At 37.9% G+C, this 16,402-nt stretch overlaps 1 protein-coding gene across 1 annotated transcript in view; it reads left to right on the top strand.

The window, feature by feature from the left end:
• Positions 1-15,634, top strand: part of LOC136884519 (interleukin enhancer-binding factor 2 homolog) — a 44,041-nt gene extending 28,407 nt beyond the window's left edge. The window contains exons 7-9 of the mRNA XM_067156748.2: positions 2,671-2,782; positions 4,740-4,892; positions 15,236-15,634. Coding sequence (XP_067012849.1) covers positions 2,671-2,782; positions 4,740-4,892; positions 15,236-15,384 — 414 coding nt within the window. The 3' untranslated portion in view covers positions 15,385-15,634. The remainder of the gene's footprint in view (positions 1-2,670; positions 2,783-4,739; positions 4,893-15,235) is intronic.
• The last annotated feature ends 768 nt before the right edge of the window (positions 15,635-16,402 follow it).

Genomic DNA, 16,402 nt, shown 5'->3' with positions numbered 1-16,402 from the left:
TACTCCCAACTGTTGTGCGTGCAATTTAGCAAATTTTGCCCATTTTTAACCAATTTGCTACAAAATGCTAAATTTGAGAAGTTTAGATGCTACAAAACGCTAAATCACTGATTTTTAAATGCTATAAACCACGAACTCTAATTATCAATCATAAAAAGACCCTTTGATGTTTCTGTTTTTTCTATGACTTGATTTGTTGCTTGTTTCCATAACTTGTGTTAGCTTCTCATGTTCCTTGTTCTTTATCTCCTTTGTGTTTGTCCTATGTTCCTAGTCTTTTACCACCTGTATGCCTCTTCATCCATTTTTCCTTGTTCACTTCGCTTTCTTCTTATCAGACACTTCCCACATAAGGACTGAAGGTCTCTGAAGATGGCAACCGCAATGAGTGTTAATGCCTGACCTGATAAAACTGGGGAACGTAATGAGAAGTGAGATGAGGGGAGAACCTATCTGTTCAAATATGGCAGTGTATATAGATCTGGAAATTGTCTCTATCCTTTCTTGTTTGTTTGTCTCCATCTCTTTTTTGTTGTTCCCTCTTCCAGTGCTGATCTGTCATCTGCATTTTTAGTTTTTTGTTGTTGAAATTCAGGGTTATTTTTGAAGAATTTTGTGTTATTTTTAATCATGTTATTATATTTTGGAATATAAAAGGTACTTTTTCAAGGAAATGAATTATTGAAGAACAAAATGTTGTTTAATTTAAAGACGCATATTTTTATCATTCAATTATCACTGAAGAAGGCATAACATGAAAGAAAAGTACGTATTATATTTCTAACTGTCGAAGGAGAACATTGTCACTTTCCTGTTGCAACCCAAGTCGGTCAAAACTTGTGAGTAGCAAGAAGAGAAACTTTCACAGTGAACATTAGCACATGGTTAACACACTGATTGGAGAGTACTGCCACTAAACTCGGGGCGACTGTCAAGCAAATTAATCAGAATTTTCACAATATTTATTTTTCCAAATTGCATTTGATTGGTTTGTTCTTGAAGTTCACTGTTCCCGTTCGTGATAACTGAATCATTCTCATTTTTAAAGAATGGAATAGACTTCACTTTTTCCACTAGTGCTGAATCAACATCTATGTTAATGATGAATACTGACTAAACACTTAGGCATATAAAATTTATAAAGTTGACATATTCACATTATTGTTTTATTTCATTTTATTTTGTGAATTGTAACGTTATGTATAGGTAACTGTTTCCCAAGCATTTTGGAGAATATTTTTTAAAAGTCAGTGTTATCGCAAACGCGTAAAATGCAGGACCCTAGACATTGTTTGTGTGTTCTTATTCATGTTCCAATCTTTTTATGACATGAGTTGTCTTGTTTGTTCCTTTCTATTAATTATATATTACCTGCGTTTAGATTTCTGCTTTCACTCGCCTCTGGAAGCATGGTATGGGGCCTTATTTGTGTGTCTTATTTGAAACTTGGGCTCGTATCAAACTATGACAAAAGTTTTCTCATGGCATTCTGTCTTGAAAAGAGTTCATTTATTCAGTAAACCACCTTCTTGAAAGATTATTCTTACCAAAGATGAAAGAAGTCGCTCTATTTGACCTTAAAATATTATCTGTAGCATTATAATTACAAGGAGCTACCAGATTTACCTGGTAGCTTTACCTGCATTAATCAATATATTTATGTGATCCTGGCAAACTTACTGTAATAATGTTAATTGTGCATTACAACATCAGACCAATTTCAGAAACACCCTGTTACAATATCTATCTTGACTGTCAGTGATTCTTGTAAAGCAATGAATTAATCCCAGAGGATAATAGCTAATATACTAATGACCTGAGAATGGTGATTTATACGAATTGATGGAAGCCCTTTAAAAATAGTCAATTACCCCATTGTTTTCTATTGAATGGGTGTAACTTAGCCTCTGTTCAACTAAGTCAATAAGTTCTGAAACAAAATAAGCAGCATTTAAATATATAGATATTGGATTGAATCAGACAGCAGTTGCAAAGAATATTTTGCAATCTGAAATGGCAACATGTAGAATTACTGGGATAAACGGAAAAAGTTCAGTGTGCTCCAAGATACCTTCAGAGTGTTATAAAGGAGCAGTTAGAATCTTTAATATAAGCATTTACTAAAAAAAGTAATTAAAATCAAAGAGCAGACAAAAATTACTGAATACTTTACAAAATAGATCAGTGCAGTAACAATTTACCTTGGTGCTGTTGTGTGATGAATTGCAATTTTTTAATAGACACGCTACAGTATGAATAAAGTTTTGCAATTACTTTTAGTCTATTTGCTTATTACCTTGCATTAATTTGTATTTGCTGTGCAATTTCTTACTATCTCAGTATCACAACACTGATCTAACAATTCCATCTGCTTGGACCTGAAAATAGTGTTTTACATAGGTTCGAAATAGGTGAGAAAAATTGGTGCACTTTCTGTAAAAGTATTGTGTTGAAGAAGAAATGCTATATTTACTTAAATAATTCACACACTTCCTTACCCAAAATGTATTAAGTAATGATGTTTAGATAATCTAAAATGAAGCTGACTAGGCACAAACTTGCTTTCTATCAAACTCTTTGTGATATGTTGCATTGTCATTTCACGATATTCATTTTGTAAAAATATTTAAACCAATAACTTGTAGATTACTTTTCTTACTCCTTTTTTAGGCCCACAGTTCTATAATGAATAACCCTAGCAGGCAGGCACTTCCCATCAACCAGGCGTATCGGAGAGTACTTCAGTTATTGGCCGCTGGCCTTTTCCTGCCAGGATCTGCAGGTATGACATATTTCATATTTCTTGTGATTTATTTTGTTATCGGTTACTTTTCGTAAACTGGAGGAAATCTTTGGTTATTACAATTTAGTTACTGATATGATTTGTTGAAGCCAGTGCTGAAACTTTTTTTAAAAATTTCAGTGATCTGGGTACTAAACTGTATGTACACTAATACCTTCCTGGATATTTCTTCCAAAATATGTCTTGGTAAAGAAAGTTTGTACTGTTTGTCTCAGGGTTGATATGTTTGGTACTTGCAGCAGAATCTGTGTAATTTCTGTATTTGACCACATAAAGGATAGTTTGGCAGAGAAATATACCTTTGAGGGGTGAGAGTTGAGTTACAGGATTTTTCTAACATGCTCGGCAGAAATCTGTACTCTTCTTACATCATCTGTACAAGGAAGAAAAATTTAGTTGCGTCCTTCATGGCGACTATAACAACTAGGTAACAGTTTTGAGTTGGCATTTCTCTCATATTTTCATATCATTCTCGAAAATATGGTTATTTCAGGACTAAGGTGTTTGATGATGATGATTATTATTATTATTATTATTATTATTATTATTATTATTATTATTATTATTATTATTATTATTATTATTACTATTACTACTACTACTACTACTACTACTACTACTACTACTACTACTACACAATTGCCTTTGTTCAAAGGATAGAACAACTACCTGTAGGCTGTTGACAGAGTTTACTAATTGTATTATTTGAAGTTGCCAGGAAATTTAAAATGATTCATTTTGATAAAAATAGGCCTATGAATGATTGTCTGGTGATGTCGATGTATTAAAAATATACACAGAAGATAGAAGCGCTAATCTTTGAGCCCAACTTGTTGTGTTTGATCCCCGTGTGGTCTGGTGGAATTTGAAGGTGCTCAAATACATCAGCTTCATGTTGGCAGATTCACCATGGTCTTCTGACCCCAACTTGGCAGGTTCGACCCTAGCTCAGTCCAGTGTTATTTGAAGGTACTCAAATACGTTAGGCTCTGGTCAGTAGATTTACTGGCACGTAAAAGAATTCCTGCAGGATTAAATTCTGGTACCTCAGCATCTGAAAACAGTAAAATAGTACAGTAGAAGTCTGCTATAGCGAGTACGGTATATAACGAGAACCCCGTTATAACTACAATTTTGGTCTGCCGTAGAATGGTGGGGGATACTCGCAAATGAAGCACATAGTCCCTTATTCCTGCCATGTCATATGATTTCACGTTGATATGTTCAACAGGTGGTCTTATCTTGTAAATTTGTTGTGTGGGTTCATAATTCGAGTTGTCATTTAAATGAATACATCTGTGAAATTGTTCCTTGTCATTGCGAAAGAAACGAGAGCATTCTGAGAATCTGTATGGGTTTCCCAATACGTGCATCTGCGCGTAACAGCAATGTAAGCAGAATACCAAGGAATCTGAGGATTTAATCGTGAGAACACTCGATACTATGATGCCGGTGGTGGTGATTTTTGTTTTAAGAGAAAGTACGACCAGGGATCATTCTCTTTGATATTATGACCTCTTTACATACCATAAATAACAGTTTGCTTGCAAATTTTATTGAGAAAATTGTGGCCAAAAAACAGACTGAATATATCAGTGGAGCAGACTTACTGATGCCACTCGTGAATGTGCGACTGTTCTGACACATTTCTCTTTTTAAACTTCAGTTACTTACCAAGCTCCTTGTTTACCCTATTTCTTACTTTCTTTTATGGATTCCTGAATTTATTCTGTTCTGAAGATGGGCCTAAGTGTATTAATATTTTGAATCACCTGGTATACGATTTCAATGAGGGATTGCAATTCTGAAAAGACCTTTCTAATGATAGAATGTGGTACATATGTTTTAAATATTGTTTCTTCACGAAAGTATATAGTTACCAGATTCGTTCTTTATTTTGTTCTTAAAATTACAATGATTGTGTTGTGTTTTGAAGGTATTTCAGACCCTTGTGAGGGAGGCAACATCCGGGTTCATACAGCAATGAGTCTGGAGCAACAGGACATGGTGTGTCTGACAGCACAGACTCTGCTGAGAGTACTTGCTCATGGAGGATACAAGCGAATCTTGGGATTGGAAGGAAATGCAGGTAAGTTTCACACTAGGGATAATCCTAAAGTTACATGTATTCATTCATTACCATAACAATAGTGCTCCAAGAAATAGTGAATAATGATGAAAGCGGGCATATGACTCTCTTAATAGTATAGTAAATACAGCAAAAGTTCAGTTACTGCAGCACTTTTTCAGCAGAGATATCTACGCGCGATTGCACTGTAATTTGTTTCCTTCTCGCTGACTTCTCGCTATGGACATGATCGAGTGGTGCACAAGGGCTGCCAACTTTTGAACTTATGAACTTGTGATTGCTAGTGACAAAGCCATTGTTCTGGATTGGTTAGGTTGCTAGTGTCAAAACCATTGGTCTGGGATCAAGCAAAGGGGATCTGGGGGCTTAAGCTTCTAGCATTCTGTACGGTGAGAGCAGTGCATTAAAAAAGCGGAAATAATTTATCATGCCTGCTAGTGACAAAGCTGTTGGTCTGCATTGTATGTTGTTTCATTACATATAGCATTTAGTTGTGTTTTTATTTTGCGCGGGTTGGTAACGGAATGCATTTCACTTGATTGCTAGGAATGACGTCATATCCGATTATATAATTACACTTACTAGTACTATTAATCATGGCTAATTATGTAGGAGGCAGATGCTATCTACGAAGGCGGATCAAATATAAGCGGAAATTGTTTTTAAAAATTTATTGTATCAACCAAAAAATTACACATATAGAGATCACTTTTCAACATAGTGTCCTGCTTTTAATATACATTTTCTCCATCAGATTGGTAAGTTTTTGATGCCATCTGATAGAAAGAAGAGGGATGATGCGAAGTCAGTTGTGCACAAACTCTTGTACGATTGCCTCATCATCGAACCGCTGTCCTCGTAGGTCTTGTTTGAGTGGTCCAAACAAACGGTAGTCGCAGGGCAATAAATCTGGACTCTATGGAGGGCGTTCCAGAGGTGTCCAGGTCAGTTTTTCCCGCGTTAAAAACAGCAGTATGCAGCCTTGTATTGTCATGGGGAAGAATAACAGTTTCGGATCGGTTGCCAGCGTTCCTTGTTGCGATACACAGCTGCTTTTGCTTCATCCAAAAGGTGACAGTAATAGGCTGTATTAATTATCCTTTGTTCGTGAAGAATATCCACCAGCAAAACACCTGCGGAGTCCCAGAAAACTGTTGCAAGCACCTTTCCAGCAGATGGGCGTGTTTTGGCCTTGACCAGACCAGCTTCGTCTCTTTGCTGCCACTGCATGCTTGCTTGCTTTGACTCTGGGGTGTAATGGTGCACCCAAGTTTCATCACAAGTCACAGTACGACTCAAGAAATACTCTCCTTCTTCCTCGTAGCAACTGTATTTCTCCGAAACCAAGACGAGGTTTTTTCCTTCCGAATCTCATGCAAGAAATCAAGGGTCGTCTTGCATTCGTGGCCTAACAGTAATTAATACCACTGGCAACTCTCGCGGTAACCACGTTGCTTCTTTTCACCCCTGCACGCGCACACAAAATTTGTTGACAATAAACGACCGCCTCTTTATTATACATCGCTAGCCGTGACAACTGGTTGTACAGTGCCTGTGTGTAACGACACTGTATCTCAGGAAATAGTGAAGATAGAATGACATTCTGTTAGCCTCTACAAAAACGATTCTCAAATCTGCAGAATGGCATCAAAACATGCGAGCCTTCAAATTCTTAGAGAAAGGCCGCGGCTACTCGTGGCAGAGTTTTAACGCGTCTACTGTACCTAGCTCTTAGTAAAATTAAGTTTTTTAGACAGCAACAATATTATCATGATGGATAGTCATTAAGATGCGTGGAACAGGTATTGCTGGCAAAATTTCAGCGAAAGCCAATGTTCAGCGTCTAAAGATGTGTACTGTACAACAAAGGCATTCATATGATTTTACAAAGCCCTTTTTGAGCCTGATTTAAATTTTTTGAACGAAAAAGTGGGGTTCATCTTGGATTCGGAGAAATACGGTACTGTAAGCTTTTCAGAATGAAAGGACCTAGTATTGGATTTCGAAAAATAACAAAGAAGTAAGCCGTAGTATGGATATCATCCGTGGAAACGCAAGTTTTGAACAAACTGATTGCCGTTTCTTACCGATTTTAATGTGTATGGGGATGTTCCGACTTTTATACAAAAATCAGGTATAACGACAGTGCGCTATAGTGAGTAAATTTCCCACTGTTGCGAATTCTCGCTCTAACGGTCTTCTACTGTACTGCAAAGTGAATGAACATTTGAGGAGCTAAACACTCAGATTTGGAAGTGGAATAGATTGAGAGGTTTCGGCATGTTTGAGCAATCAATATCCCTGTTGATGGCGAAGTTATGAAGTGGCTTTAAAGATGGGACTGATGTTTGTGTACAAACAGGTAGCTTCATTGTTTTAAGGAGCCCCAGTGTATCACGTAGCAGGCAGTGTGCGAAGAAGCAGAATAGGCAAACACTGGCAATGCCAACAGTTGGTGAGAAAGCGGGGCTTGTATAGATTCATATGGACTGACACTATTGTCATGAATAGTAACACAGTAAGGTTTCCACCTATTCAGTACTAATATGTATTTACAATGTTATAAATTACATGGAACTAGTTTCGACCCGCCTAGGGGTCATCATCAGCCATATTAAAGCATACATAAGTATTTTGTCGACTTCTAAAAACATGTTATTTTTAACTGTAATAATCGTATGGATTTTATAATTTATAAAGTAAAGTTTGGTAATGAGATGAGAAATGTTAGTATGGTACAGGTGAGTCGTAAATAATAATATATATACAAACAAGTTTGGAACAAAGTACTAGTGGGGTGCTTAGAGTTGTAAAATATAACCTCGTGGATGTCAGTAGTCCTCGTACTAAAGAAACAATGTAAAATAACACATATGAACATATATACAAGTATGTACAAAGTCTGGAGAGTAAAGAGTGATACTCTTTTAATGTCGAGTTGGCTTGACGCTGATCACTTAAGCGGAGAAATTAGGTATTTGGTGTATTAAAGCTGTGTTGGTCAGTTGCGTTGTTGATTGTTGGACGTGAAGTTGTTTTTGAATTTCTGGTTGAGAAGAAGGTGGAAACTGCGCGTGGATATATTGATTCTCAGTTCTTAGCGGAAACCAAATTGGACCTGTTTAAATGGAGAAAGTCAGTAAAAACAAAAAATGGAGATGGGAAAAGGTTAACATAAAGTGAAAGGACGCTTACCTCGCGCTGCGGTGTGTGTAGTATAGCTGATGGTGTGCGATTGGTGGCGGGGAGAGAAGTGTGGGCAGAGAGGAGGGCAGGCGCGTGCAGGTTAGGAGGGGGTTAGGAAGAGTGGGGGTGGCTTGGGGTGAGGTGGGGGTGGGGAGCTTTTAAGGCGGGGCTGAAGGGTGCGGGGAAAAGGGTAATTGTCTCGGAAAAGTACCTTTGATTAGATTTAGGATTGAGTTTTGGTTGGCTGCATTATTGTTTCTGAGGAAAGTGATGAATAGATCGAAGAGTATGTTGGGTTTCTCTGAGATTTCATTGAGATTGTGACTGGCGTTGAAGTATTGGTCTAGGTGTATGTGGTAATTTTCCATTATGTTGAGTAAAGGGCCCTTGTTTGCTAATTCGAGGATGTCCATGTCCTGTTCGATATTGGTGAAATTATGGTTATAATCATGCATGTGTTGGCCGATGGCTGAAAACCTGTTGTATTTTATTGCATTAGTGTGTTCGTGGTATCTGGTATTGAAGTTTCTACCGGTTTGTCCGATGTAGGATTTTTGACAGGTGTTGCATTTGATCCTGTAAACTCCTGATTTTACAAAACTGCTGGTCTTGTTGATGTGTGAAGTATTGTGTAAGACGTTCGTGTTCTTATTGTTGGTTTTTTAAGGCTATTTTAACGCCTTGTTTCTTGAAGATATTGAAAAAACAAACAAAAAACTTTTTCACAGACAGCTCATTTTCTATAATCAAAAAGGACCCCACCCAAAAAATTCAAAGACTACTTAAACAAACTCTTAAAAACACTTCATTTTTATTCACTGAACAGGAAAAATCCAAACTCATACATATGAACCCAGGACTCCCCACTGCTAAAGCTCTCCCCAAGATACACAAAGCTGGAGTTCCCATCCGCCCAATTATCAACTATAGACCAAGCCCCTTATACAAATTATCACAATTCATCCAACGTTTCCTAAGAAAAAATTATCAATTTTTATCCAAAAAGTCCATTAAAAACACATCAGAGCTAGTAGAAAAACTTAACAATTTCAATTTGCAACCGGATTACTCCATCCACTCTTTCGATATTGTAAACATGTACCCAAACATACAAGTATCAAAATTAATTCCAATAATTAAAAGCAATTTAAACAAAAACAGCCACTTAAGCAAACTAGAGACACAAGACTTTATCACAGTATTAAAACTAATCATCAACAACAACTTCTTCACTTTCGACAATGTTATATATCAACAAGATGGTTTGGCAATGGGGTCACCGGCCTCAGGCATCTTGGCAGAAATATACCTGGACTTCCTCGAACACACCAAAATTGACAATGAATTTGGAAACATTCTCTTTTGGGCCAGATATGTTGACGATGTCTTCGTAATCATGAATGAGCAATCAATTAATGCCTCCACCACCCTCTTAAAACTCAACACTATTGATTCTCATATCAAATTCACACTAGAATCCGAATCAAATCATAAAATCAACTTCCTAGATTTAACTATCACTAGAAACTCAGATTCCTTCAGTTATAAAATATTCAGAAAACCTACTCAAACAGCCTCCACCATTCGCCAAGATTCAGTGCACCCCCAGTCCCACAAACGAGCCACATACAACAACCTAGTTCACCGAGCCTTCAGCATACCTATGTCCAAGAAAGATCTAAAGAACGAACTTAACACAATTCGCGGAATTGCAAAATACAACGGCTTCAGCAATCATTTTATAGAAAGGATAATCAATAAACACAAACATCGCCCTAAAACTACCCTCAAAAAAGAAGTGACTAAACCTCTAACATTTTCCACCTTCACGTTCAACAATGATATCTACAAGTTAACCAATATCTTCAAGAAACAAGGCGTTAAAATAGCCTTCAAAACCAACAATAAGAACACGAACGTCTTACACAATACTTCACACATCAACAAGACCAGCAGTTTTGTAAAATCAGGAGTTTACAGGATCAAATGCAACACCTGTCAAAAATCCTACATCGGACAAACCGGTAGAAACTTCAATACCAGATACCACGAACACACTAATGCAATAGAATACAACAGGTTTTCAGCCATCGGCCAACACATGCATGATTATAACCATAATTTCACCAATATCGAACAGGACATGGACATCCTCGAATTAGCAAACAAGGGCCCTTTACTCAACATAATGGAAAATTACCACATACACCTAGACCAATACTTCAACGCCAGTCACAATCTCAATGAAATCTCAGAGAAACCCAACATACTCTTCGATCTATTCATCACTTTCCTCAGAAACAATAATGCAGCCAACCAAAACTCAATCCTAAATCTAATCAAAGGTACTTTTCCGAGACAATTACCCTTTTTCCCGCACCCTTCAGCCCCGCCTTAAAAGCTCCCCACCCCCACCTCACCCCAAGCCACCCCCACTCTTCCTAACCCCCTCCTAACCCGCACGCGCCTGCCCTCCTCTCTGCCCACACTTCTCTCCCCGCCACCAATCGCACACCATCAGCTATACTACACACACCGCAGCGCGAGGTAAGCGTCCTTTCACTTTATGTTAACCTTTTCCCATCTCCATTTTTTGTTTTTACTGACTTTCTCCATTTAAACAGGTCCAATTTGGTTTCCGCTAAGAACTAAGAATCAATATATCCACGCGCAGTTTCCACCTTCTTCTCAACCAGAAATTCAAAAACAACTTCACGTCCAACAATCAACAACGCAACTGACCAACACAGCTTTAATACACCAAATACCTAATTTCTCCGCTTAAGTGATCAGCGTCAAGCCAACTCGACATTAAAAGAGTATCACTCTTCACTCTCCAGACTTTGTACATACTTGTATATATGTTCATATGTGTTATTTTACATTGTTTCTTTAGTACGAGGACTACTGACATCCACGAGGTTATATTTTACAACTCTAAGCACCCCACTAGTACTTTGTTCCAAACTTGTTTGTATATATATTATTATTTACGACTCACCTGTACCATACTAACATTTCTCATCTCATTACCAAACTTTACTTTATAAATTATAAAATCCATACGATTATTACAGTTAAAAATAACATGTTTTTAGAAGTCGACAAAATACTTATGTATGCTTTAATATGGCTGATGATGACCCCTAGGCGGGTCGAAACTAGTTCCATGTAATTTATAACATTGTAAATACATATTAGTACTGAATAGGTGGAAACCTTACTGTGTTACTATTCATATATTATTCTCAGTTCAGTACGGACCAACAACATGAAATTCATAACCCTTGACTATTGTCATGCCGATGAAACTGCATTGTTTTATAATGGCGAGCCCAAGCGGACTTAGGGTTTTAAAGGGGAGAAATAGCCTAGCGGGAAATCTTACAAGAGTAGAGCCACTGTCCTGTGTTACAATGTAGATTGCAACGAGACATTCCCTCTCCCCATCATAGGGATGTTCTGATATGCCATGATGTTTTAAGCATATCGGACACTTTCCATGCACGTACAAGGCATCTAAAAATGCATCCAGTACAGTAATCCAATGAAACAAGCACTTGTACAGAGGACCCAGCATTGATTTCTCCTAGTCTTTGAATCAGGTTTTTTTTTTTTTTTTTTTTCCCTGGCGTGAGGTTATGTTTGTCAATAAGTTATCTAATTGCATTATTTGAATAAATGAACCTTGTTTTGGATACAGATCGGAAATAGTTTGTTTTTTTCGTGGCATTTGAAAGGTTTAAACTATGAATCAAGGTGATTACATGCATTAATGGATCTTAGAATATTTGTGACACAGTAAGAGTTGGCATTTGTGAATTATAAGTTGGTGGCAGTTAATTCAAAATCTTGTAATTTGAAGTTCAATTTCTGCATCCCAACAGCTTTGAATTAATAAGGATTTACTCTAATAATTTTATTATGCATCATCTGATCAAAAATATCTACCTGGAACTGACCTCATAAGTGTTCCTTGAATGTGTTACCCAGTAGTAGACTTACATACAGAGTGGGCCCCCACCCACCCATCATTATCCATTATTAGAGCTGAGACTGCATGCCAAGTGTTGCGCCATCTCCAGAGGCATTCTTCCTGCAGTAGTCTATCAAGCCTAGTTATTGGTGTGGGTTGTTAGGGTCTGGAGCGAAGTTCCCTGTCTAGTACTTCCCTGAAGTGTTCAGTAGGATTGAGTTCAGCCCTCTGGGCTGGCCAGTCTGTTTCTGGAATCTTAGTGTCCACAGACCACTTTCAAACAGATCGTAAGTTATACTTAAAATATGCAGCATGATGAACAGAATAAGCAACGAGATCACTCACAGAGCAGCGCTAGTGGAGCCAGTACAGTGAAACCTCGATTCTCTGTTTCTTGAGGATCACCGGGGGGGGGTACAACAGGGTAAAACGGAATATCCGGGAATGAATTAAAACCTTCAACAATTTGGCTAAACATAACAAAAATGAAATTTGTATAATTATAATCTTTCAAACACTCCTAAACCAAACTAAACTACATCCCCAATGGGTCTTTGCCTGCTAAGCGACTGCTGCTCAGCTTGCAGATTACGAGATGACACACGGTCAGTGTGACGAATCCTCTCGGCCATTATTCTGGCTTTCTTGACCGCGGTCGCCATCTCATCATTAAATAGATCCTCGATTAAAGGTAATCACGTAGGCTGAGTGGACCTGGAACCAGCCCTTATATCCAGGTAAAAATGCCTGACCTGGCCGGGAATCGAACCAAGTTGGACCATGGGACTGGCTTAAAACATTAATTACTGGTGCAAAAAATCTTGATACTTCGTATTCAGTTTTACCGGGGAAACTTCGTCAGTTTTCTGTTTTCCATGAAAACGTCTTTCAGTTCAGCAACTTTGATCGGCCAAACTCCCCGAAAAATCTTATAATGCCAAGCCAAACAAAAATTGACCACAAGTAGTTTTTAATTCTCTATTTTAATAAAATAATGCACAGTAGATACAAAAGTGCCCAACATGTCGGCAAAATCCCTTCTTTTCTTAATCTTCCATTGTAATTTGGTCACAGGGTATACTGTTCGTAGTCAGTTTCTGAAAATCATGTACCGCGTAAGTTAGGCCTACATCGACATTTACAGGTTATGTTGAACTCAAGAATATGGTTTCGAATGTATCAATTTTCAAAAGTTTGCGAATGCATTTTATTCATTTCTGCCTGTCACTAATCACAATCAAATATTTTTTCTCTCTCCTATCACAACTTCAGAAATTATGGTTATTTGTGACCTTGATCTCAGCTGGAAAGTGCACGTGAGTGGGAAATGATACGAACTTTATGCGTGCGCAAATAAAATGACTGCAGTTTTTATGACATTTTAACACAAAAACGTAAAATTCCCAGTCTTATATTAGGACCAAAACAGTAATAGGCAATCCCAAGACCTCCCATGGCTTTATGTATGTAAGGTGCAAATTCTATTCTGGTCTCAAAAACATAATTGTATACGATAATATTAAAATACTAGATTTGTGTAAGAAGGAGCAGTTTCGGTTCCTTCCCAAAAGCCCAGTGACTATACAGTGCCCTGAGGGAAGTGCCGAAAACGTGTTTAGCGATACAATCGAAAAAAGTAAAATTATAAACATCTAACCCCGGGCATAATGTGGACGTTTTACAACTACGAACTTTTGACAAAACTCATTCAGTCTTCAATTCGAGCTGTTGAAATGCGCTCTGTCTCCTCCCAATTTTGCGTCCACTCTCTGCTTTATGATTTCCGAGGATTCACTAAACAGTACCACCTCAATGCAATGCTAAGATGGTCCCATAATCAAGTTCACCGCCGATCTTTTTTTCTGGTACAGTACTTGCTCTAATTATTGGAATGACAGGTTGTTAACGCCAAGATCTATAAGTATGCCATAGAAGTCCTTTCGTGAGATACAGTTTCTTGAAAAACGCTTGATCGAGGATTTAGTGTCGATGGGACTGAAATTTCTGGACGGTTGATGTAGGAAATAGTTCCTTCGAGGAACAGATTATGCAGGATTTTTACAACGTGATTTAATTAGGATGCTCGCGGACCACGTAATTTGAACGAATAATCCGAGAAAACGCATTTTCCGGGAACGGATAATCGAGGTTCCACTGTAACCAAATACAACACCCATTGTTTAGACTTACGAATAATACTGGCAGAGAGTTGTGAATAATATTCTCGGTCCCCGCGAAGAAATATCTTTGGACTTTAATAAGAGAACACACGAGATATAATGGAACATTATGAAAAGCGAAAGCAATATTGTGCTTTACATACTTCAAAAAAAATGACCTTTTAAACAGAGCACATAAAACATTAAACATTCTATGTTTTTAATCTTCCCCTGTAGGAAATTAAACCGAGATTTGGCTGTGGAAAGAGACATTTAGCTGCCAGTAAAGTACAAGTTGCGTTCTTTAGTTGCCTCTTGAGACACTATTGGCTTTTTGGCATCAGTAAGACAACTAGATTGGCCATGAATTTGACTACAGCTAGACTGACCTTGAACTTCATAGCTTACTGTTACCATCACTGCTTCATTCACATCGTGATTCTTGGTCGTTATCCGTTTGATACTGTCTTAATTCCATTTCCTACTGCGTGCCTTTCGCAATTTTACCTGAGTGGATATGTATTTCAGTAAATTTGGAAAAATATGAGTTACCGCTCCTGGTTTTAATTTCAACCTCACACGAGGAAGTTCAAAGGTTTCACTGTTCACAACGAAACAGTCTGCCTAAAATTAAATCTGCCGAAAAATGCTGGTCGCACATTCTGCTTTTGGCCCACAATTGCTTACCTTTCCGCGGAACAACTCTCGCCCACTTCTCAAGCAGATTATTTTCTTTTCGTGTTGTAAAAATGTTCTTACTTCCTTCCATGTTAACATGCTCTGTAGTATTGGTCCCTTCGTTGAAAAACTCCCCCATGCACTGTCATCTCACCTCCACTCAATTTGACTGAGCTGCAGTGAGTCCTCAGCTGCCTTTATAGCACCAGCACAACAGCAGCAGCCACAGTGTCATTTAGGCTCTAATTTGTGTGTCTGGATACTTTTGATCAGATATTGGATGTTTGTACCAATCATGATGTCTTAAGTGTATCATTATCTCATACTGTGTTTTTCTTTAATAGGTATTGCTACTGAAATGTCTGTATGGGATGGAGTAGTGGTTTCTCCTCTGGACAAGGCATATGAAAAGATGCCAGAGAAAAAGGAAGGTGAAGAAGATGATATGGAGGCAGAGGGTGGTGATGAAGCGATGGAAACTACAGATAATTAATGTTGTTTCCTTTCTTCCTTATTTCTGTATGTTGTCCTCTGTTCCAAGCGTGTTACTGTGTATGTGTTCTGAAAATAATATATATTACTTGATAATTCCATACTATCACAAAACCTGAAACTGAATTCAGTATTCCATCATCTCGTTTTATAACCTCCAACAACGTGTTTTTGTAGAAACTGGTCATTTTTATATTGATCTGCATTTCTTATCGCATATTTCATCATAATAAAGAGTCATATTCCATCTAAATGTTGTATCTGTTTATTTGTAATCTATATAATAAAATCCCTATGTTTGTCTTTCACAGCAGTACAGTAGAGTCTCGCTCAACCGACCTTCGCTTATCAGACACTCCGTGTTATCCGACACTGGTAGTCTTAATTTGAACTTTAGGTGGATGCAATTCTGGGACACGGGGTGTGGAGGGTGTGACTGTGGGACAAGCACTGGCAGTCATGCGGTAGGATTGTTCAATGTAGTATTGGGTGGGTGCAGATGCTATAGTTTTCATATGTGAGTATGGCGAGTAAACGTAAGAAAGTGATTGTTTCTGTGGAAGACAAGTAGAGTGGGTTAAAGAGACTGGACAAAGGGGAAACTCTCCAAAAAATGGCTTCAGATTATGCTGTTGGATGTGTTACAGTGGGAGACTGGAAACATACGAGGGAATAAATTGAAAAGTGGTGCTCTACCAGAGTAACAAGTGATGCACTGAAAATTAGAAAAAAAAAAACAATGAAAAATGTGAGTACGAAAAAGTAAGTGTAGCACTATTTCTCTGATTCACTAAAAACCAGGAAAAGGGCTTGTCAATATCTGGCCCCATTCTGCAAGAAATGGCGGTGTATATCCAGAAGGAGTTTAATAAAGGGACCCTAATTTTACTGCCAGTGCTGGGTGGCTTGATCGGTGGAAAAAACGGTACGGCATTGGGCAGCTTAATATCTGTGGAGAAAAACCGTCAGCTAAATCCGATGAGGTTGTGAAATTTAAAGGACAATTTCAAGAAATAATT

Source organism: Anabrus simplex, chromosome 12, assembly GCF_040414725.1.
Source record: "Anabrus simplex isolate iqAnaSimp1 chromosome 12, ASM4041472v1, whole genome shotgun sequence".
Taxonomy (NCBI): Eukaryota; Metazoa; Arthropoda; class Insecta; order Orthoptera; family Tettigoniidae; genus Anabrus; species Anabrus simplex.
The sequence above is the reverse complement of the archived record's forward strand: the minus strand, read 5'-3'. Positions and strand labels throughout refer to the sequence as shown.